General features: G+C 30.6%; 2 protein-coding genes and 1 long non-coding RNA gene across 4 annotated transcripts; 2 read left to right on the top strand and 1 right to left on the bottom strand.

The window, feature by feature from the left end:
• Positions 1-9,994: 9,994 nt before the first annotated feature.
• On the bottom strand, positions 9,995-18,351 carry LOC149890211 (uncharacterized). Of its 2 annotated transcripts, XM_090085039.1 has the most exons (4): positions 17,811-18,351; positions 12,087-12,785; positions 11,246-11,456; positions 9,995-11,097 (listed from the first exon to the last, which is right to left on the bottom strand). In XM_090085039.1, the coding sequence occupies exons 2-4, from the start codon at positions 12,742-12,744 to the stop codon at positions 10,032-10,034; spliced, it is 1,935 nt and encodes a 644-aa protein (XP_089941165.1). In that variant the 5' UTR covers positions 12,745-12,785; positions 17,811-18,351; the 3' UTR covers positions 9,995-10,031. The 2 variants fall into 2 exon arrangements, with proteins under 2 accessions (XP_089941165.1, XP_089941164.1); XM_090085038.1 differs by lacking the exon at positions 17,811-18,351 and having other exon boundaries at positions 12,087-13,777.
• A 1,959-nt stretch (positions 18,352-20,310) lies between these two features.
• Positions 20,311-22,341, top strand: LOC149890209 (uncharacterized). The gene is made up of 2 exons (XR_016451768.1): positions 20,311-20,432; positions 21,902-22,341. It is a non-coding gene; the product is annotated as an uncharacterized LOC149890209 (long non-coding RNA).
• LOC149890210 (uncharacterized) lies at positions 21,122-21,758 on the top strand. The gene has a single exon (XM_090085040.1). The coding sequence runs from the start codon at positions 21,122-21,124 to the stop codon at positions 21,623-21,625; it is 504 nt and encodes a 167-aa protein (XP_089941166.1). The 3' UTR covers positions 21,626-21,758.
• Positions 22,342-24,198: the final 1,857 nt, after the last annotated feature.

The raw sequence follows: 24,198 nt of genomic DNA, 5'->3' as shown, positions 1-24,198 counted from the left end.
CAAGTATGCATATATATATATATATATATATATATATATATATATATATATATATATATATATATATATATATATATATATATATATATATATATATATATATATATATATATATATGTATATATATATATATATATATATATATATATATATGTATATATATATATATATATGTATATATATATATATATATATATATATTTGTATTATATTTTCTTGAGCGCATCAGAAAAACTTTAATCCTTTTAAAAGTTTCATTCACAATATTTTTTGTTATTTTTAAATTTATAAATTTCAATTATGGCTTAGGTAGAAATAGCTGTTAGGGGCATATGGGGCACTGGTACTCACAATTTAAAAAATTGAAGAAATGTTAAAAAAAGGACCTTTTTTAAGTACTTATAACAGCTTTTGTATCTTTAGCCCTTTCCCTTGCCCCAAGTTACTCCCACCATTTACATTCATGCACTTGTCGTCAACCTAAAAGTAAAACTGGTGCACGTAACACTGGCAATAGTTTGTTTTAATACATTTCAGAAAATTATAATTTTCGAAAAAAATGGGTCTCAAAAGGGCTTAAGAAACAGGTCTGGGTCTTGGCGCCCTGACGGTGCGGTGTGGGAATAGGTCACTGCTATATACATTTGTTTTATTGTTGTCACACTAATAAGTAAAACTGATGCATGTAACAAGTGGTACAAGCTGATTTTAATAGATTTCTGAAATATATTATTTTAGACAAAAACGGGTCTCAAAAGGGCTTAAAAATCAGGTCCGGGACCTATCATTTCTAGGGTGGAGTCTGGGAATAGGTCATTGCTATATGCATTCTTATAATCTTTATAATCTTAATAAATAAAACTGATGCATGTAACACTGACACTAACTGATTTTAATACATTTTAGAAATATGTCATTTTAGACAAAAATGGGGTTCTGAAGGAGTTACAAAACAGAAGTGGGAGACCACTTCCCATCATCAGTTTGCAGAAAAAAATTATCTGTGAATTTTTTTTATTGAACCTCACCAAATAAAAGGGTCTGCGATATCAAATTCATAAAAAAAAAAGAAACCAAAAAAAAAGTCAAAATGTGCGGAGACCTCTTATTGTAGAAGATCTGCTAGGGTTATCAGATTTCGCTGTGGTGAAAGTTTAGCATCAGAAGCATGTTTAAAACAAACAAGAGAAACTTAAAAAAAAAACAAGAAAAAAAAAAAAAAGTTCCTAGAGTTAAAAATGATAGTGATTATGATAACAACGATTTCACTGTGTGCCCTAATTGTGGTGTCCACGGAGATAGAGGTAATCAGTGGGTGTGCTGCGATGCTTGTGACATTTGGTATCATGTAAAATGTACTGTAATAACTGAATAAGATGATGTTAAAGTCATGGAATGGAAATGTGGCAATTGCTCTGAGCCTAAGTAAAATCAATTTTTATTGTTAATTTTTTCTTTTTTATTTGTTTAATGCAACTTCTACTGCTGCTACTAGTTACTTGATGTAACTATCTATAGATGCCACCATGACAAATATCTTTAGGTGTCAGTATGAACTATCTATAGGTGTCACTATAATTTTCTTATGTTTCAGATACGACACTTTAAGGCTACGCGCTAACTCCAAACTTAAATGTGTTTATACTTATGTAAAATAAGAATATTTTTGCAAAATAATGCACTGACTAGAGCCTGGCAAGAAAATACTACAATATGTTTCCCCTTATTTTAAGGACAATTAGGCAATAAAATATTTTTATGATACTTTATAATATGTTCGAATTTATTAACAAGTTTTTAATTTCATATAATAATCATTTTTTGTTTGAAAGTTAATATCAAGTAATATATACAACCCCCTCATTTTGGGGAGGGTAAAAATATCACATGATCATAACTTTTTATCACTAAAAAATTATAAGATCAAATTTAAAACCTTTTGATAAATTTAAAATGTTATAAGATTGTAAAAAAAATATTTTTATTAGCTTATTTCTCACACCTATGGGCCAATCGTGTCAAAATTTTTTGGGTATTTTAGTTCCCAGGCTCAAGTCAACACAATATTTTGCAAAACATTCTCATTTGACATTTGGATGAATATACTAAAGTTAAAAGCTTCCACAATGCCTAAAATGAACTAAAACATCAAAAAAATCCTGTTTCCCCTAATTGTCAGTGTTAACTACTATATAGCTGTTAATTTTGTATAAAAAGTTGTTCACCTTTCACAAAAATGTGTTTTTTTTATTAAAAGGATTTTTCTCTTAAAATTTTTAATATTAGTTTTTTGCAAGTCATCCTCATTCGACAGCAGTATCAACATACTAGAAATTTGAGCATGCCCCATGCCTCTTAGTTACCTATGAGGAAGAACAAAATTCTTGAGCACTCCCCTAAAATATGTGATTTCTCCCCAGGCGCCCACTAAAAAAAGTTGTTGATTATGTTTTTTGAATGAGGAAATGTTTTCTGATGATAATCAAAAAAATAATTTCTGGAGATGTGTTGCAAGGTCTTTGTTCCTATGCACTGTTCAATCTTTATTCAATGTCTTACTTGACCAGATAAAATCTTTTTCTGCTTGAGTCTCTGTTAATGTTTCAGTTATACAAAAGGAAGTTTTTAACAAGCTTATGATTTTTTTTTTTTTTAATTTGTTTTTAAAAATGATTTAATTTATGTGAAGCTTGCTCGAGAGTTCATTATGATAAAACAGAGATGATCAAACTGATTTTGCTATACAGTGCGTTTATTAAGCAACGTAAAAAATGAACTGACAATATCTCAAACATTTTATTAAGACATATATACAACAAAATTTCATAATTATTAGCACTCTTGGTTTTATTTTAAATGCTCAATAATACCCTCATCAACTTGCATAAACAGTTTACATCAATAAAGAACGTCAGCCACAGAAGCTAGTAATTCATCCTGTCATACTTCAGTTATGACCTCTAAAATTCTTCTCTTAAGTTCATTCGATGTTTCGGACACCGCCTCTTTGATAAACTCTTGATTTAATCACACCCCAGAAATATCTAAAGGATTAAAATCTGGTGATCTGGCAGACCAATTAAAATCAAATCTGCGACCAATGACATGTTCATGGAAGTGCTCCTCCAGCACTTCTAATGAGGAGGTGTACCATTGTGCTGAAAAACTGTTGAGGATAATTTACGTTTTTCACGCAATTGTGGGACAAACGTGAGTCTCTAGCATGTCTGTATAGTTTTCTCATGTTGTAACATGAGAAATCCTCAAAGAAAAATGATTGCAAAGAAAATGAGTCTATAAAAACATCATCCTGTCATACTTCAGATGATGACCTTTAAAAGTCTTCTTAAGTTCATCAATGTTTTGGACACCGCTTCTTCGATAAACTCTTGATTTAATCACACCCCAAAAATAAAAATCTAAAGAGATTAAGATCTGTTGATCTAGCACGCCAATTAAAATCACATACACGACCAATGAGACGTACATGGAAGTGCTTTTCCAGCACTTCTCTAGCAGACAAAGAATGATGAGGAGGTGTACCATCATGCTGAAAGACTGTTTAGGATAATTTACGTTTTTCACGCAATTCTGGCAGAACGGGAGTCTCTAGCATGTCTGTACAATTTTCTCCTGTTACATTTTCCTCAAAGAAAATTGGTTGCAAAGAAAATGAGGCCTCATCAATCCAAAGGATGTTCGGTAAGAGATATAGTTCTATGGTTTTTTGCGTTACTTAATAAACGCACTGTATATGTAAGCATGCATGCAATCATGTTAATTCTATTGACCTAGATTCTAATGAAAAAATGGCATTCATTCAAGAAACTGCTATTAAAAGCTTTGCGTGAAAAAAAAGATTTTAAGAATTTCAGTGGCCCAGAATTGAAAAAGAGTTAAGAAATCACAAAAATGTTTAAAGACTATGGATTAAATTTTTCCTATAAATGCAACACAAAAATTGTTAACAATCTGGTCATCACTTTGAATATTGTTAACTACCTGGTTATCACTTTGAATTTAAACAATTCTACTTACCAACCCTACAGTTACCCACAGAATCAAATGACCTTTATACAATCAAAATACTAGATGACCTATATACAAAACACCAAATGACCTATATACATTCAAATCACCCTCCGAATATTATTAAACAAATACCCATTTGGTTAGAACTCATATTATCAAGTTTATCTTCCAATAAGAAAATATTTGACGAAGCAGTTAAGTGTTATGAAGAAGCGTTAAATAAAGCAGGTTATTTTTATAAGTTAAAATGCAATAATAATAAAATATAATAAGAATGGCAAGAAATAAAATCGCAAGCGTAACATTATATGGTTCAGCTCACCATTTAGTAATTGTGTGATCGCAAAAGTTGGTAAATCATTCTTAGTTTAGTAGACAAACATTTTCCACCAAAGCATATGTTGAACAAGATATTAAACAGAAACCCTTTAAAAGTTAGTTACAGCTGCAAGCCGAATTTAAAATCAATAATAAACTCGGAAGACCACAAACTATCAACGAAGTTGCAGACCCAATGAACTGTATCAGTGGTCTGTATTGCCCCCTAAACCAAATTTGTCTTACTGAAAACACCCAATACAAAGCTGTTATATCTTTTGATACTCCAAACTACCATTTTAGTTACATAATGCAAATCAGATTAAATCGTTTAATACTACAAAATTAAAAAAAAAGACACCGAATTTTCTAGGGAAATATGGCGCATGAAAGCAAAAAAAGGAAACCATTATTTAAATGGAGCATAATCAGGAAATATCAGCGTTACCAACCAATTACAAGAAGATGCGCCCTATGCTTTAATGAAAAAATTGAAATTGCCATCTATAGGGGTGCAATTAAACAAAAAACAAGAACTGGTGAGCAAGTGAAGACATGAATAAATAGATGCTTGCGTCATTTGACAATATAAAACCTTTATCAAGAACAATTCATTTTTTAACGGCATTTTTAACATGGCCCTATTGATGTAAGTATAATTACTTAAAACAAAAAGTTTTGTCAAATAAAAGGATATTTTAAAATCAGTAAACCTAAGTTTATATAAGTAATACTCAACTACTTGGTCAGTAAACCTAAGTACTAAGCTCGGGCGTCTCGAAACGTTTCGGGAGTTTTCAATCGAGATTTTTATTTCGAAATGATACGAGATGATACGAGAAGTTACGAGATTAGGTTTGAAGATTCACCAAAAAACCTCGAAAATTTCGAGATTTTTTTGAGTACTTTCGAGAGTTACGAGATTCTTTTCGATATTAGTTATGAGAATCTCGTATTTACTTCAGTGCGAGAATTTCGAGATATTACGAGATATTACGAGTTTCTCGTAATGACTCGTCAAAAAAAGGGATAAACTAGTTAATCCGTACAAAGTACGCATTTTTGGGACAACTGACGCGTGCGACAGCTGAATTGCTGCCTTTTTTTTTTTTTTTTGCAGTGTAAACAGAGCTAAAAGTTAAAAACCTTTATAAGTTTAATGAAATTAGTTCAAATTATATCATATATATAATATTTTTTTGTTATTCAACAGTATTATCATCTTTTTTTACAAAGAATCAGGTAAGAAAACACTTTATTACTATACATATTTTTATAAATTATTGTTTATTTCGTTGTGTCTTTTTACTTTAGTTCATTACTTTTTAGTTCTTTTTTTTTTTTAGTTTTTTAATAAGATGACAAAGTTAAAAGTTAAAAGTGAATGATGTCAGTGAAATAAACAGTTATATTTACACTTACAAGTTTGCATTGTTATGTAGATGAAATGTCATATTGAAATAATTGGCTAATTGCAGTACAAATTTTGGTAATCATTTTCCGATAAAGTCAAGTTTTCTTTTGTAGTTCCTGAACTTTTTAACGATCGGACGTATTTAATTATTGCCCTGGATTTTTTTTTGAAATTTTTTTTTTTGATTTTGATAATGATATTTGATTTCATACTTTTAGTCTGACAATATGGTTCGTCCAAGGACAGATATATGGAAGAACTTTACAGAAGAAAGAGTCATTGAGAATGGCATTGAGAAAGTTTTTGCGAAGTGCAACATTGAGAACAGTGGTCATGTCTCCAAGCTTACTGATGGAAACACCAGTGGTATGAGGCGTCACATGGTTAGTTCTCACTCAGTGATCTGGCTGGCTTATTATTACTTTTTTTAATTTTAAGTTATACGACAAAGATGAGCGACACGAGCAAGAGCAAGGAGGACATACACCTAAAGTCTTGGATAAAGGCCTTAAAAAGAGGAAGTTGGTAGGACCATCAACACCTGAGAAAACCAAAAACATTGATGCATACATGAAGTATAAGCCGCAGAACAAAGAGCAGCTACGAGGAGACATAGAAATTGCCAAGTTCTTGGCCAGATGCAACCGTCCCTTCAATCTGGTAGAAACTGAAAAAAGAGTCGAATGTTTCACGATGAGGACTGCCAATGGCTGCTTAGGTGACCGTTGAAATAGTGCTTTGTTATTTTAATCAAAACTTAGGTAAAAAAATGAACAAAAACTTTTTGTTTCAATAATTTTCAATATATTTGAAAAATTAGAAAACTTGTCTCGTAATATCTTGAAAAACATCGAAAAAATATTTTAAATCTCGTTAATTTCTCGTTACTCTCGTAATATTGTCATGTTTCGAGAAGGGAACTTTTGCGGCCAATCCTCAATCGAGAATCTCGTTACTTCTCGTAACCTCTCAAAACAAATTCTCGAAACTTGTGAAAACCATGATCTCGATCGAAACTATTCTCGAAACTCAGTGTCATTTCGAGATCTCGTATCGTAACGTCTCGTAACAAAAATAGTTTCGAGACGCCCGAGCTTACTAAGTACAATGAATATGTAACTCGTTGTACCTAGTCTCCTAGCTGTTTTATCCATGGGCGCTTTCTGAAATTTAGGCTTCACTCCGCAATGATTAGACAAAAAACATATAGATATTAATTTTATATAAGAAAATCCATCAATAAGAACAATATAATCATCAAGAAAGTAATTACTGCTCATAATAAAATTTTACTAATGCTACTGATTATATTAGTCAATCATACAATTAACGACAAAGCCAACTTCATGCCAACTTAATGGAAAATGCCTTGGAAAAAACTTTATATTTGCAATGTAAAAACTCATCAACAAGAAAAGAGTGACATTATGCATTGAAAGACATTATTTTTTCGAACTTAATGAGAAAACTTTTAAATATATGATGGTAATAGATATAATGATAAGTGGTACAAACATAAAAATTCTTTTCTTTATGAAAGTAAGGCCAACTCCACTAAACTATCGAAACTTGTATGGGAATGTAAAAATAATGGTTTAGAGCCTATCCTTACGTGGAATGTTCTCGATCAAGCAGAACCGTTTAAACCTAGCGGTAAACATTGTAATTTGTGGTTGACGGGAAATTTTTTGACCATTCTTACCACTGTGTGCCTCCGTGAAAATAAATTTTTAATAAAAACTTTAATGCTATCATAGCAGACGCTCCATGGCACTTTTTGTCGTTACGTTTTTTAGGGTTTAATAATAATAGTAATGATGATGATGATGATGATGATGATGATGATGATGATGATGATGATGATGATGATGATGATGATGATGATGATGATGATGATGATGATGATGATGATGATGATGATGATGATGATACTAATAACAATAATAATAGTAATAATAATAATAGTAATAAAAGTAATAATAATAATAGTAATAATAATAATAATAATAATAATAATAATAATAATAATAATAATAATAATAATAATAATAATAACAATAATAATAATAATAATAATAATAATAATAATAATAATAATAATAATAATAATAATAATAATAATAATAATAATAATAACAATAATAATAATAATAATAATAATAAAAATAGTGATAATAATAATTATAATAGTAGCTCGTAAAATTATTTTAAGTCAGAAAAAAAAAAAATTTTAATTAACTGATATCAGCAGTTGAATGAGTTCTTTCTTTTTTATCCTTACGTAAAAACGTGAAAAATGGTGTCCAAAATTTAGTTTTTACAACTTGCCCATTATCGAGATTAATACTGCCATTGAGAAGGGAACATTGGTGCTTCTATATCTCAAGAGCCTCACTGACCTTCCGATCAAATTTTTTTGTCTCTACTTTAAGAGTTTTAGTTTTCTCCCAGTTCATTTCTTCTGAAAATGATTTACTACGTGTGGCTATTGCAGACTGATGATGTTTGCTCTGGTTTAAGATTTTTTGATGTTGTTGGGTTCGAGTTCTAATTTGTATCTTCGTTTCGCCAAGGTACTTTTTTAAACAGTTACATTCAATTAAGTAAGTTCCAGGTTTTCTATTGGATGGTAATTTGGATTTGTTTTTACACGTTAGCAATGATCTTAAATTCGGATTAGATTTAAAAACTACTCTTTATCAAACTTTTCTAAATATTTTTCTTATATTTGGGGACAGTGATGGTATTCACGGTAATGATACTGTATGGAGGGTGTCATAATCGGATTGAATTTTATTTTTCTTTATGGACCGTTTTTTAATAATTTAGGTTGCAATACTTACCAGTTGGCTTTTGTCGTAACTATTTTCGTTGAATATTTGAGTTAGAAATCTCAATTTGTAAATGAAAATCACTGCATATGGAGTAAGCTCTGTGAGCATAACCTTTAAATATTGCGCTTAAAATTTTTGAGTCGTGATTTGAGTGAAGTTTAAATTGAATATTCATAATGGCTTCTTTCCTGTAAACTTTAAACTCGTAATTACCTTTGGTGCTATTACCGTTACATCAAGGAAGTTTTTGTTTTTGGTGCTATTACCGATACATTGAGATTTATATTCACTTTCGATATATATATATATATATATATATATATATATATATATATATATATATATATATATATATATATATATATATATATATATATATGTTTCATTAAAAATTTACGAAAAGGTATTTAGATTGGCAATTAGCAGCTGGGCAAAATCCAGCCAAATCCATGTTTAGGTAATCTGTAACTAAAAAGTAAATGCAAAAAAAAAAAAAAAAAAAAAAAGTACAATTGGAAATGATTAAATCATCCAATCACACCATTTAAAAAAGACATGTTTATTGGTATTTTGCGGTTGTTTACAATCTGGCTGTAATCGCAGATTCCTTTGCGTCACAGATTTCACGACTTTAATGAAGATTATGCCGAGTCTCACACCCAAGGTTGTTACCCTAAGTTGTTGTCACCATTGGTTGTTGGATTGTTGTTGTTTGTTGGATTTTTTTAGAAACTTTTTAAAACGTTTTTTCAAGTTTTTGTTCAAAAAGATTTTTAATGATGAATATACGCTATTATTAAACTAATAATAAAGGTTTCGATTGACTAGCACGACATTGAACTTGGAAATCTGTCTGTTTCAAAGAGAAACGTTCAAACATTCAGAAGAAGTCCTAATAGCACACAAAATTTGAATGGGACAAACTTACAAGAATTTAACATTCACAAAATCTCTTTATTCAGACGCGTGTCCACTGGGTATTACTTGCATGGTTGGAAAAAACTAAAGTTTCCTACTAAACATCCAACTGCAGCATCCAACCAAAGGTAGTTTAATGTTAAACAAATTGAAGCTTTATGGAATGTATTTGATCCTGAATATGTAAGCTTATTGTCTAAGTTGCTTAATTTTTATGAGTTTTAGATTCTCCATAACTTGCTTCATTAAGCTTATCGTGTATGCTGGTACTATACTAGTCGACACTGTCTCTATAAACAACATAATGAGTTTAATGAAATCATTTTTAAAGATATTATTTTTTATTTTAAAAAAAGGCATCTTTTTTTTGGTGGAGTTTTTTTAGTAAACTCAGTTAAAATTGGATGACAAAAACCGTTGGAAGATTTCATAATGATTGGTGGGCAAAACGTATTAAAACATTAATAATTTCCACAAATTAATAAAACGAGACAATTCTGCTTCGCAATAAATTTCTAGGTTATCTTACTTATAAAAGGTAATTGATAATACTCCAATTGCACTAGTTTTAATAACCAGAACCGGTGCAGTTTCGCATGAAGTTTTGAAAGATAACCGCGAACAGCAAGTTCAAAGTTCAATTGATCAACTACATGAAAAAAACTTTCTCTTTCATCGCTTTTCCAATAGAACAAGTATGTATCTAAATCTTCAATTTCTTCTTGAGAAAACTTGGTCTCGCTGGTGTGGAAGAAAACTCGGCACTTTGTTAGTAGAACAGTGCTAAGTTCGTTGGTGTACAATGACAAAGTCTTTAACCAATCGTTGAATAAGTAAGTGTTTTCTGGTGCAAAAATGTGCCAATATTGGGTTGAATCGTATACGGTCATTTGCCACGAGTTTCTATATCCAAGAAACTCAAACTCGCTAGGGTATAAACAGTCGTCAAAAGCTCTTTCCACTTTTGTAAAAATTGTAATTTTGCTTGGGCGTAACGTTATTGCATACATAACCATTGCAACTAATTGCCATTTTATTGCGTTTGGAAGATTTTCGCTTTGAAACAAGCTTAATGCTAATTCATTATGTATAGTTGAATATTTTACCAATTGACATCCGTTTACATCACCTGTTCTATTTGTTAACAAAACAACTTTAGCGGTTTTAACTTTATAACATTCCGGTATAATTCCGTCCAAATCATCAAGCATCAAAATAGCTATCGGAGTTTCTTCAAAATATTGTCCGTTAGTTGATTTAAAGTCTGGTCTATCTACAAGTTTCTGCCATGCTTCTAAACCTTCTTTCAAGGATTTTGGCTTATAGCGTTTCTCACGAGAAGTTTCGCTATCATCAAAGAAGTACCTTCTTATCGCTTGCCAATGTTCAACTCCAACTTTTTTATTTTCGATACGATGTTCAAAAGTCATTTTCTTCATGTTTGAAAAGTTTGCTTTGCTTAGCTTAACGAACAGATCATTTTCATTATGGAACTGTTCTACGCCTCGATAGTAATAATAGTCTGAATAACTAAGCCAGCGAGTGAGTGCTTTTTCATTGAAATCGTCATTTGGATTGTATCTTAAAAAAAAAAACATTTAAAAATGACGTCATTTCTCTTAAGTAAAATCACATTTACAAAAACGCACCATTGCAACCTGAAGCACATTTAAAAATCCATCAATGAAGAGAAGAAAAGAATGATTTCTGAAGTGAGAAATTTAATTACCCATAATTCAAAGATCGTTTATTCGGCTTCATAACATCGTATGCGGAATGTTCAAGTCTTTGTTTCCGTTCAGTTACAAGGTGATACAATTTTTCATAGGCAGCATATAGCTCAGGCGAGGGAACAAATAATGGAACACCAATATTTGCAACTTCACAACTAAAGTACGACATTACCGAATATCCTAATAAAATTGCGGCATCAAAATGCTCTAAAAAATGATAATAGTAATAGTAATAATAATGATAATAATAATAATAATAATAATAATAATAATAATAATAATAATAATAATAATAATAATAATAATAATAATAATAATAATAATAATAATAATAATAATAATGATAATAATAATGATAATAATAATAATAATAATAATAATTATAATACTAATAATAATAATAATAATAATAATAATAATAATAATAATAATAATAATAATAATAATAATAATAATAATGATAATAATAATAATAATAATAATAATAATAATTATTATAATAATAATAATAATAATAATTATAATAATAATAATAATAATAATAATAATAATAATTATAATAATAATAATAATAATAATAATAATAATTATAATAATAATAATAACAATAATAATAATAATAATAATAATAATAATAATAATAATAATAATAATAATAATAATAATAATAATAATAATAATTGTAAAATAAGATGCAAGAAGATGGCAATATACCAGAAAATTAATTCATGAGATAATAAATTATCAAAACGCTAAGAAATTTACTAAATATTTACGCCTTAAGAAAATGCACAATAGTACTTAACGTAGATAAACATAACAGAGATATAAACATACCCAACTGACAATACCTATAACCAGATGGAAAACATTCACGAAAATGTTTTATTTCGAATGTTTGTTCGTTTTTGCCTGCTTTAAGCTTAAGATCATTAGCAATCCTCCATCCACCATCTGACAAACGCTTTGGAAAAATCAAAATAATTGTCTTGTTACTCGTCTTTTTACACTCGTTAATGCATTTTACATTTCCTTCGAGTTCTTTTTCTATTCGATGTTGAACATATTCACAAGATGCTGGTATCGGTATCATCTTATGAGATCCAAGGAAATGTTGCTGATACATCACATCATAGATGATACTACCAGCCATTATAACATCAGGGTTATACCTCACAGCGGCATAAAGTTCATTTTGTAAATCAATCATATCTTTGTCCGATGTTGCTATGTGGCCGTCAAATCGATAGTTGCTATTTATAACCATTTTTTTATTGAATGGAGCAAAAATTAGACAATGCCAAACATCAAACCCACAAACGATGATGTCTGCTTCCATTAATTCAGGATCATTCCAGTAGGCGTTCCAAAACTTATCTTGCGTCAGTCTCAAATGCTTCTTAGAATAACCTGCAATTAGATAATTCTGCAATCCATTTAGACGTTTATCTCTGTATTCCCAACTGATATACTTGAAACCTGCTTTTGGTAGCATTTCCTTATTGTCTGCTGCAGGTCCTAAATGAACTCCAATGCCTAAAACAACAATTTTCTCTAGAAACTTTTTCTCATTGTTCACTTTAAGGGGTTTAAACAAACAAAGTGCTTGATGTGGGGAAACAATGTTAATGTCATTTTTATTTGCGTCAGAGAAATCTTTCCAGCAAGTTTGTTTAAAAAAAGTATTGTCTTTGGTAAGGTTCGAAATTTCCACCTTGTAAAATGGTGATTCAGGAATTACTACATGCTTCACGACGGCGCGAGAGTAAGATGTCTTTGGTACAAAAGAAAATATTAGCTTCTGTAAATATTCACTATTGCGAAAAACCAACATGGCGGTCACCAATATTGTGAACAAGTAGAGTTGTTTTTTCGTCATTGTACTTTTACAATGGCTCGTTCAATTTTATTACGCAGAATTTTGAGAATTGAAAACAGCATTAATGAATATATTATGCAGTAGCCATTCTATTGAATTTAATTTCTGTTCTATTGTATTAAATTCTATTCTATTGAATTGAAAAATGATTTTAAGATTCAGTTGCATTAAAAGTTCGTGTTCCGACACGTGCTCATTAAAATTAGAGCTCTGCGTTAGCCTAAAAAATTCCGACTTTGTCGGTTCGGAACGTAATCATACCTAATGTTACCACCTAATGTCGAAGTCGAACCGTAATCTAACCTAATGTTACGACAAAGTCGGAATTAAGTCGGTATGAACCGTAATCTAACGTAATAGTTCGTAATAAAACAAGACAAAGCTTTTAGTCAAAGCTTAAAAATGATTTATTGCAGTTTAAGTCATAATATAATTCATTTATTCAATTTACTAAAACTAGATTAGGATATCCAAGATTCAACATCAACTCATAAATTTCATCATCACGCAAAAATTTTAGTTGAAACCTTGAACCAAGATAGATTACGCAAAATTACGACAGCTTACGATTCATAACGCGGGAAATTCAAATGTTACGACTTGACTCGGAATGGAAGTCAGAATTTCCAAGTTTGTTACGAGTAGGTGTCGAACTTCCGACAAAAAAGTTGGTAAGAGCCGGAATCGGACGGTCGTAACGCAGAGCTCTAATTAAAATACTTAAACTTTATGTAATCATTACGAGTTTGATTTTTAAATATAATTGTATTTTAACTACATTTTAATTACACCTAAATGTACTGGTAAACTAGAAATTTAAAATTGTCCAGTGCTTCGGAAGAAAAAATATTAACATTAGAAAGAATTTCGTAAAAAGTTAGCCAAATAATTACATTTTAATCAAGAGTAGATTTAGATTTTCTCAATTGAAATCATATTAATGTTATTTATAACCCATAAATATTTGTGTAAATATATTGTGGCGTTTTCAATGTTTCAATTAACTATTAAATTTAATTTTAATGTTTGTTTAACGTTTAGTTTGTTATTTAGTTTAGCTAATGAAGGTAAGGGGAAGGGGAAGGTTTAGGTTTAGTGTTATGTGGATTAGGTATATGGAGGTTGGGATCAAGGTTGATGGTCTGGGGAGTACTTGGGTTGGTAAGGACAAGGTTTGGGAATAGTTTGGTTAGGAATGGGCAAGGTTTAATCTAAAAGGCATAAACTTATAATCGCCGTCCTCAGTATATTCCATAATATAATAAAACTCAACAAATGTTAGAGACCGCCGATTCGTTACTGTTTATCGGTTTGCGGATTGTGCACCGAATTATCTATGCTAAACGGTTCAAACTACTTACGGATTGATTTGATCCGAAAATAATTTATCGGAAAATAATTCGTTAAAATTTTTTCAGATTATTTTTTCGGATTGCAATCCGATTCGATACTTTCGGATCGGATTGCAATTCGAAAAATTTTTTTCGAATTGGAATCCGAACCGATATTATTTTTACGGATTTATACGGATTCAGAATAAAAAAAGCTTTCGAATTAAGATTCATTTTTATTTATTTATAATATTCAAATATACAATGAAACGAAATGATTTCCTTGTTAAGAAATAAAAAAAAGTCAAAATCACACTGAAAGTTAATCATTTTCCAAATTCATTTCCTGGCACAATGTCTTGAATTTTACTGAGTTGCTTAGTGTTTTCTTTCATATATACCAACATCTCAACCTTTGAGATTGAAAGATTGGTTCTTCTAGAGCTGTATATATTCCCTGCTGTTGAGAAAACTCTTTCAGATGTTGATGATGCAGCAGGTATACAGAGGTTTTTTCTGGCCAGCCTTGACATTATTGGGTAAATATACTGGTTTTGTTTCCAGAATTCCAGTACATTTGTATTTGCTGGAACTGGTTTTGAATTCAAATACCCCTCAATTTCAGTAGAAATGGCTTTCTTGGTGCTTGTTTCACCTCCAGGATTAATGTAACCTGCACCAAACACTTTCTTCCTCAGTTGTTCAGTGAAATCAAAGTCGTCATCATCTTCATCATCCAACATTGAAGGGGAAGGAGTGCTTTGGCTAGCCAAAATTTCTTTTTTTGACAGTTCTTCCATAGCTTTTTTTACTGCAGTTTTGACTACTTCAAATTTTTCCCCCTCATCCACAAAGCACATGCCCTTGCTGTTAGGATCTAAAAAATGAGCTATAGAGAATTCAATATTCATCAACTCCCCTTCGAATCTTTTGTTTAGATCTTCATTGAAGTAGTGAGCAAGCTCTGATGACACCTCTGTTTTTGGCTTGATCATCTCCCTTGCTAATCTTCCTCTGATGTTGTATAGGCAATTAATAACGGAACAGATGCTAACATTCTTTTCACTGCTGCATTTCTCAGAGAATTCTGAAAAGCCTCTCAGAAGCCGGATGACAGATTGAATAGATTCCACTTCATCATCTGTTGGTAAAAGATCTGTCAACTTACAACCTCCAGAAACAGTAGGGTTCGGATTCTTTAAAGAATGCATCGCCGGAAGAAGATCCACCACAGACTCCATTTGATGGAGGTCAGAGTTCCATCTTGTGGGGCATCTCTGTACTAACTTCGTTCTGGAGTTTTTTAAGGCTTTGGCAGCATTAACTAAAGTCATAGCTTTTTAAGAGGACTGGTTGAAGTGACCTACTAATTTTGTAATTTTGTGGTTGAGAATCGACCATTTTGGACATCTTTTATCATCGACAGCACCACTGACAACTAGATTTAGACGGTGGTCGACACACCAAATTGCACTTTGAACCCCAATTGATTTCCTAACACCTGCTTGGACATTAGCTGCACCGTCGACTGTTATCCAGGTTTTGACTCCAAAATCAAGTTCCAGTTTTTTGATAGGTTCATTGAGCTTCTTGGCAATATTGTCGGCAGTATGTTGTTCGGGGAAGTAGGACATTTCTACCAAGAAGCGCTTTAATTGGAACTTTCTACAATAGTTTCTACAATAGAAAATGGTTGAGTGTCCTCAATCACCCATTTAGTAATGTAAACAACAGTTCTTATTTGATTGATGTCAGTAACTTCCCATTCAGGTTTGGTAGCCTGTTTTCTGCATTGCAGTGTCTGTGTGTTGGAAGTGCCACAAGTTCCACTTGGTCCAGGCTGTGGCGATACTGGTGTATCTTTTTGTGTTTGTGGACATCTCCTCTTTTTTCCTCTTTCTTGTGTTTGTTCAAAATCTGAGTCTTCAGAGGCAAGCTCATCAAAAATATCTGGTATTGTTGATTTTTGCTTGTCTTTCCTTTCTAATTTTTTATATAAATTCAAGTGGACTCTTTTCAAATGGTTCCTTAAAGGACTTGTGGTGCTTTTATTGATTAAGTATATTTTGCCACAGGCCTTGCATTTTGCCTTGTTTTCCTCCACATTGTTGAAGAATTCCCAAATATTAGACAGCTTAGGCATCTGAAAAGAAAAAAAAAGTGAAATAAAAAAAAAAGAAACGAATCGGATTGAGTTTGCCATATCGGATCGGACGAATATTTCGGATTATTTATTGAATTTAAAATCCACAAAAACGGATCAGATTGTTAATAAGGATTACTTTTCGGATTAAAAATTCGAAAACACGGATCAAATCACTTTTTCGATTTACTGACTTTTTATTGAAATATTTGCCTCAATATTTCCTTAATATTTGCCTTAATAAAACGTGATAGTTTTTGATGCATACAAACAGTTTCCGAAAAAGAACTAATTATTTATTAAGTTATTTGAAAATTTTCCTTAATATTCGTCTTAACAATAAATGATATTTTAGAGGCATGCATAAAGTTTTCAATAAAAGAACTAATTATTTGCCTTAATTATTGAAATGAGCGTAACAATTTTTCAAACTAGTTTTTATCTCTATTTCTATTTTTATTTCTGTTAATATTTAAGTAGAAGAAATATTGCAATATAAATTTTATCGGACCAATCCACTAATTGAAGCAATCCGCAAAGCGAAATAATTCGCAAAGGAATTCGATCCACAAAAAAAAAAAAAAAAAAAACCGCAAAAATTCAGTTTGAAATATTCTTAACTTTTAAATCAAATTAATATAATAATGGCTTACCGTAATAAATGTAGGTAAAGAATAGTAGACTTGATCTGTTGAACAAATTGTTGTATGTTAAGATTTCCAAATAGAACTGATTGAAAATAAAAAAGAAATCCACTATTTATTGGACGCGCACATAATAAAAACGTAATTTTTTTGGACCACACCATTTAATGGTGACGCGAACGGAACGCGATTCGTATAATTCGCTAAACGAATTAAAGTTAAATTGATTTGTAAAAATTTTTCGGATTAATAATCCGAACAGCAAAGAGAATCCGCAAAAAAAAAAATCCGCTAGTGGTTCGTAAAAATTTTTCGGATTGATAATCCGAACAGCGAAGTGAATCCGCAAAAAAAAAATTCGCTAGTGGTTCGTAAATTAGTTTTCAGATTATTAATCCGAAAAATTTTTACGAACTGACTATTTTAATCCGCAAAATAAGTCGGATTGGCTTTTTGCGGATTTTACGAACCGAATCGGCGGTGCCTAACAAATGTTCTATTAATGTGTAATGGTACCACTCTTATTCTTATAACTTTTATACAATACAAATAATATTCTCTTACGCTTCTTGCAGTGTTCAATACTGTTTATATCAATTACTACTCTTTCTTTTGTATCTTCTTTTATTACAAATATCTCTTCTTTAATTTGAATCCTCTGATTATTGTTCTTTAACAAATATTAAAATCTTTTTCTTTTCTTCTTTTATTCAACTGCTTACTATAAAACTGCTTGTTCATCAAAGTACTCTCCTTATCACAAAATTCTTTCTCTTCTTTAATTAAATCCTCTGGTTAGTCTCCAACAATCAATATTAAAATCTTCTTATTTTATTCAACTGCTTATTAAACTGCTTATAAAACTGCTTGTTCATCAAAGTACTCTTCTTATCACAAAGTTCTTTCTCTTCTTTAAAATCCTCTTTAAATCTCTTAAAAACTCTTTTCTCTTAAATTTCTCTTTTAATTCTCTTCTTCTAAAGAGAAGACCGAACTCATCTCCTAACAAAAACTCTCTTAACTTCACTTAACTGTTTACATCTTTTCTCAGTTGTTTTTAACTTAATTCTTTTTTGCTTTATCATTTACGCGTCTTCGTGTTTACGTTTTTTCACAGTTGTATTTAACTTTTCTTCTAACGCTTTATCACTTATTTATGTGAAGAGTTGGTGAATCATCTTGTGTATGTTTTTCTATCGATCGTCGTTTTTATTTTAGTTCTCCCTCCTCACAATATCGTAGCAGAAGTCAATAATGTCAACTCTGCAACAGATTGAAAGATTGAAAAATCTGTATGAAATGAGTGTTACCTACGCTGGAAAAATAGTAAAGATAGAAAAATGCTCGGAAAAAAGCTTTAAAAAAGCTGACAATTGTTGATAGTTTCAACAAAATTCATGATTGGTCTGGATTTGAAAGCCGCGCGTTTTTCGTTTTTCTAAAGTGAAAAATTTTCAAATTTTTCTGCGAGGAAGGAGAGGGGATAGCTATTCAAGCCCTGAAGATTATTAAGGCGCTTGAATTTGTTAAAAGGAAACCTCGGAAGCTATATATCATTATTACAGCCAGCGATCTTAGCTTTCTGAGCGAGCCGCCTACTCATTTGATACATTTTAAAGTGTTGTGGAAGCCTTCTGTTTATGTAAAAGTTTAGAGTAAAAAATGAATAATGGCGGCTTGAATTTTCTAGTTGATGAAAACTGTAGCACTTTAAGGTGAGCTTCCACTCATTCGTTTTTGCTACGGGAAAGGGAAAGGGATGGGAAAGTTAATCACTTGAGCATGCGCAGTGATTAATTTTCAAAATTATATTTTAAACTGCGCACGCTCACGTGATTGATTTTCCCTTCCCTTTCCCTTTCCCGGAGCAAAAATGGATGAGTGGAAACTCACCTTTAAGACGGCATTTATAATCGAGAAATCAGGGAGAAGTAAAATAGAAGTTTTTATTCAAGAAAAGAAACAACTATAATATTTATGCCTGGTGGAAACCGAGCTTTAATGAAGTTGATCCTGGAAATTACATAGTTTAAAAAATTTATTTTGAGAAAAGTAAAGAAGAATCGAATTTTTTAAAGAATTCTTAAATAACTTTTGAATTCAAATTTAAAAATAACGGTTTTCAGTTTACTAGCAGGTCAGTATTTTTGAGTGAATTAATAATTATAATAATGACTTTAAAACGAGGGTTATATGCACTGAAAGCTCGCTAAATAATTATTTTGAATTGTATCAAATTTATAACAATTATAATGATGCTCAAAAATATTTCTAGTTATAAAGTAAATGTAAGGTATATTAGGGTATTATGAGCATCTGGGTAATATGAGCATACGCGAAGTTTTCTATTTTGCATTCAATGAATTTCCAGAAGTTTGGTGTTTTATAATGATTTTTATGCAGTAGTTACATAAAGAAGCCTATTAAGTTTATAGCGGTATGCAGTTATTAGCGGGTGTCTTCTAATTAAAACGCAAGTAAATAATTTGGTTTATGAAAATATTCTTGATACACAAAAATAGATCTGTGTAGTTTAATTTTGATGTTAAAGTTGTTCTTTTTGCATTTTCTTATAGGAAAACTTATTTGCTTAGCCTATAAGGACTTATCAAGTGGAATCTGTATAATTTGAACATTTTATACTTAATCTACTAGATCATACCATTTCCTGGTAAAACGAACATGCTCATATTATCATGGGTTTTATCTTGTACCCAGCAAGCACACAACATTATTTTAAAGTTGTTTCAACGTTGTGTGCTGGCTGGGTAACTCCTTAGCTTGTCGCCTTTTAGTCCGTTTTTCTAAAGTGAACTAAAAAAAATCGAAAACACTTTTCAATTAATTGGTGATACCTATATAAAATCGAAAACACTTCTCTGCTCTAATTTATATGCCAAGAAATTACGAATCAAAATTTTCAAGAGCTAAATGGTCCTTGGAAAATCTGAAAAAAGCAGTTAATGATGTGTTAAATTTTGGGAGAAGTTATAAATATGCGGCAAAATTAGTTGGAATACTAAGATAGACATTGAGACGTTACCTAGATAAAGTTAAAAATGGGGCTGATTTAAAAAAAAGTCTTGGTCGACCAAAAAAACTAAATTCTTTTCAAGAATCTGAACTAGTTAGTATTATCATTGAAATGGAAAAAAGACTGTTTGGGTTAACAAAGATAGAAATAAGGTATCTTGTATATTGTTTCTGTGAGGTAATTTGCATTCCACATAAGTTTAATTAAAAAAAGGCAATGTGCAGGAGAAGATTGGATACGTTAATTTTTAAAATCTAACTCTTATTTATCCTTGAGAAAACCAGAACCAACTTTCATGACACATGCATCAGGGTTTAACAAAGAGAAAGTTAATCACTTTTTTGATGCTTATAAGTCAATACTATTTAATTAACATGATGCGATAGCCATCCCACCAAGTTGCATCTTTAATGCAGACGAAAGTGGGTTCTCAGTTTGTCATACTCCTGCTAAGATTGTTGCTCCAAAAGGAAAGAGATCAGTAGGAGGAATAACAACTCTTGAAAAAGGCAAAACAATTACAAGTGTTACGTTGTGTGAGGATGTTGGAGCATATGTACCTCCCATGATTATTTTTCCACATGCACGCATGAAACCATCTTTCATGGATCAAGCACCCCAAGGAGCACTTGGTGTTACAACAAAAAAAGGTTGGATAAATGAACTGTTTGATATCTGGTTTGATCACTTCTTATAATTTACACAGCCATCAGATTGTATTACACCAACTTTACTAAAATCAGATGGTCATGGCAGCCATGTAAAAAATATAAAAGTAATATTAAAGGCATGTACAAATAATGTGATCATATTAAGCCTTCGAAGTCATTGTACCCATAAAATGCAGCCTCTAGATATCTCATTTTTTAAATCACTAAGATTGAGATACAGTTCAATTGTACAGACATGGCATTGCCAACACCCTGGTAGACCAGTAACAGAGGCTGAATTTGGAAATCTTTTTAGTACTGCTTATGGCGAGGCTGCTTCAGTGAGTAAAGCTGAAAGTGGATTCTGTAAATCAGGAAGTCATCCTTTTAATTGTCATATCTTCAAAGATGAAGATTATATGGCACCTGTAGTGACTAATCAAGAACAGAACACTTCTAACAGTGCCCCTATTGTGGAGCACACAATATGTCTGTTGAATAATCAAAGATCAGAGCAAGTCAGAACTGAATGTATCTCAACTAGTATTAGTGATTCACAGGGAACATCAACAAACTTCCAAACCAACATATTTAGCACATGCCCTATATCAGAAGAATCCAATATTCCAGAGACTAAAACATTTGCACAGTTGCTTGATGAGTCTGTATCTGTTAACAAAGCATCAAGAAAATGAAAATCTGTTCAACATGCTGCTATAGTTACCAGTTCTCCATATAGAACTTTACTTGAAGATTCTAAAATAAAAAAAAAAGTGCATTCTAAAAACTTCTACAAGTTTAAGAAATACACAGAAAAAAAAAAGAAAATCAATTCAAATGTTATCTGTAATATTCTGACAAAGAGGAATAAACCAAAAGATGTAATACAAAAGACCATAGTAAGTTGCCTATAGACTTAAAAAACAAATTTATGCTTACCATTTGAATTTAAAGCTTTGTTTCCATTTTAGGTTGTTTCAAATAATGATGATAAAACTAATGATATGGATCAAACATTTTGCATGATATGTGAAATTTTGTACAACGAGTCTGAAGTGCCATGGGAACTAATGCAGTCATTGCAGGAGTTGGTACTCAGAAACATGTACTGAAAAGCATAAACTGAAAAGTGCTTTTTTGTGTTGCAGCTGCAAATAAAACGCTTCTTTTAAAATTTATTTGTATATAAAGAGACTTATTTTACTAAATGTTATAAAACAATCTTATCTTATTATATTATGTTTATTTTGTGTTATGTTAACAAGCATTTTATGTTACTATGTTAAGATTAACATAATATTTTGTAACTAAACAAGTAATCAGAAATCTTTTTTTGTTGTTGTATTGCAATTGCAAAATATTACTTTTAAGATTTGTCTAGAAAGAGATGTTATGTTATTAGATATTAAAATTACTTTGTCATTTTACTCCAGATCTTCTATTAAATGCATCGTTTTGGATGGTTATTTTGGGGTAATTTAACATTTTTCATCTAGTAATTTGAAGTGCTCATATTATCCAGTGGTTTAGGTAATATGAGTACTTTTGCTGTTTTTTAAAAGCCTCCGTATTTTTAAGAAAGTATTTCTAGAACCCAAAAATGAAAGTGGATCGTGAGTAGTGACCCATAAAGATTGTTTATAGTCAAAAACTTTGGGTTCAGTATAATTATTTTTGAAAGAATTCCCATTTTCGCTTAAGGTGCTCATTATACCCTAATCTACCTTATTGCTTAACATAAATTTGTCCTTCTAGGCAAAATAATACATAAACTACACTTTGTTACTTTAGATACTTTTATTTAAATATTTTATGTAAACATCGCAGCGATTTTGCTAGTCTCTTTTTTATACATAAAAGAAAGCTTTTGCATTTAAAAAAAGTGTTTGTGTGCAATTCTCATTTGAAATGTTTGTAATTGCATATAATTGACCTATAAAAAGGTTTTTAAGTATAATAATTATCTTTTTCTTCCCTTATCTGAAACGAGTTGATTACGTCATAAAATAGCGTTTTAAAAAAAACTACTTTAAAACTCTAACATGCTAAAAAAGCACTAAACTTATCTAGACACCTGCAAAAGTCAAAAACAGCTTGCGAGTTTTCCTACTCATCCATAACTCACTTCACGTTTTTTTTAGCTCGCTGGATGAATTATTGGCCATCCTTCTAAATCTGTAAAAATATCGCTCTCTTATAACAGTTGATATCTACTCGTTACTTTAAAATTTTTATTTAGAAAAAGAATTATCATTAAAATTAAAAATTTAGACTTACATTTATTGTCACGTTGTTAAAAAATAACGTCTAGCCGGTTTGAGAAGCATTAAACAAATTTGTGTATGAGAAATAGAGAAATATACCTTGTCAGTATTACAAGAAACACCCGCATTTGTTGAGATAAATTTTTAACTTAAGCAATTTGTATAAACAGTACTACGGTTATTTTAACAAATGAACAGTATTAGCTCGTACTCTAGACAGCCTTTACTTATAATGTGCGTCATCAAGAGGACTAGGCACAAATCAGGTTCTTAATGTTTCTTTTAACGCGAAATAATTATTTCTATTCTAAAAAAAAAAACACGTTCCTCAAGAAAATTTTTTTCTTCACTTTACTTTATACAACTTTATACAAAGAATGTCACAACCATTACTCAGATATTGTTTTTTTCCTAAAGTCTCTAAAAGTGAGCTGAGGTTTTTGGTATGCAGAGTTCTTGATGATATTTGTTTATAGTATTTTTTTTGAGGTTATACTTTATCATTAACTATAAAGTTGATGACTTGTCACAACGTCAGTATTTCACCTGAAGATTTTTTGTGGTTTACTTTTAAAACCAAAAAAGTTAACACCGATCTTGTTGACACCGCCGAATGATCAACTTTGTATATTCAAATGAACAACTTGATATATTTTCTGATAACCTTATGAAAAATATCGCATTAATTATCGTTAAAAAATGTATAACGATACTTTTTAAGTTTCGATTTCATTCGATATGTTCCGATAAAATTTCGTTTGGTTTTCGAAACTTTTCGATATTCTACAATATTTTGTATATAGCTAAATGTTAAGTTAAAAACAATCTTTTTTTTATTATTATTTTGCAATATATTTTCTTAATCTATTGATTAAAATATTGATAAAAATTAATAACTGCCTATTTAACGCCATTTTTTAGATTAAGTTGTTTAATACGGCTTAGGCGGTTAGAAGAACAATCCAACTGTTTATTTTTTTAAATAAACAGTTGAAAAAATAAAA

The sequence above is a fragment of the Hydra viridissima genome, unplaced genomic scaffold (assembly GCF_058129835.1).
Source record: "Hydra viridissima isolate aposymbiotic clone 2 unplaced genomic scaffold, HvirCarnegie_v1 scaffold_4, whole genome shotgun sequence".
NCBI classification, from domain to species: domain Eukaryota; kingdom Metazoa; phylum Cnidaria; class Hydrozoa; order Anthoathecata; family Hydridae; genus Hydra; species Hydra viridissima.
The sequence above is the reverse complement of the archived record's forward strand: the minus strand, read 5'-3'. Positions and strand labels throughout refer to the sequence as shown.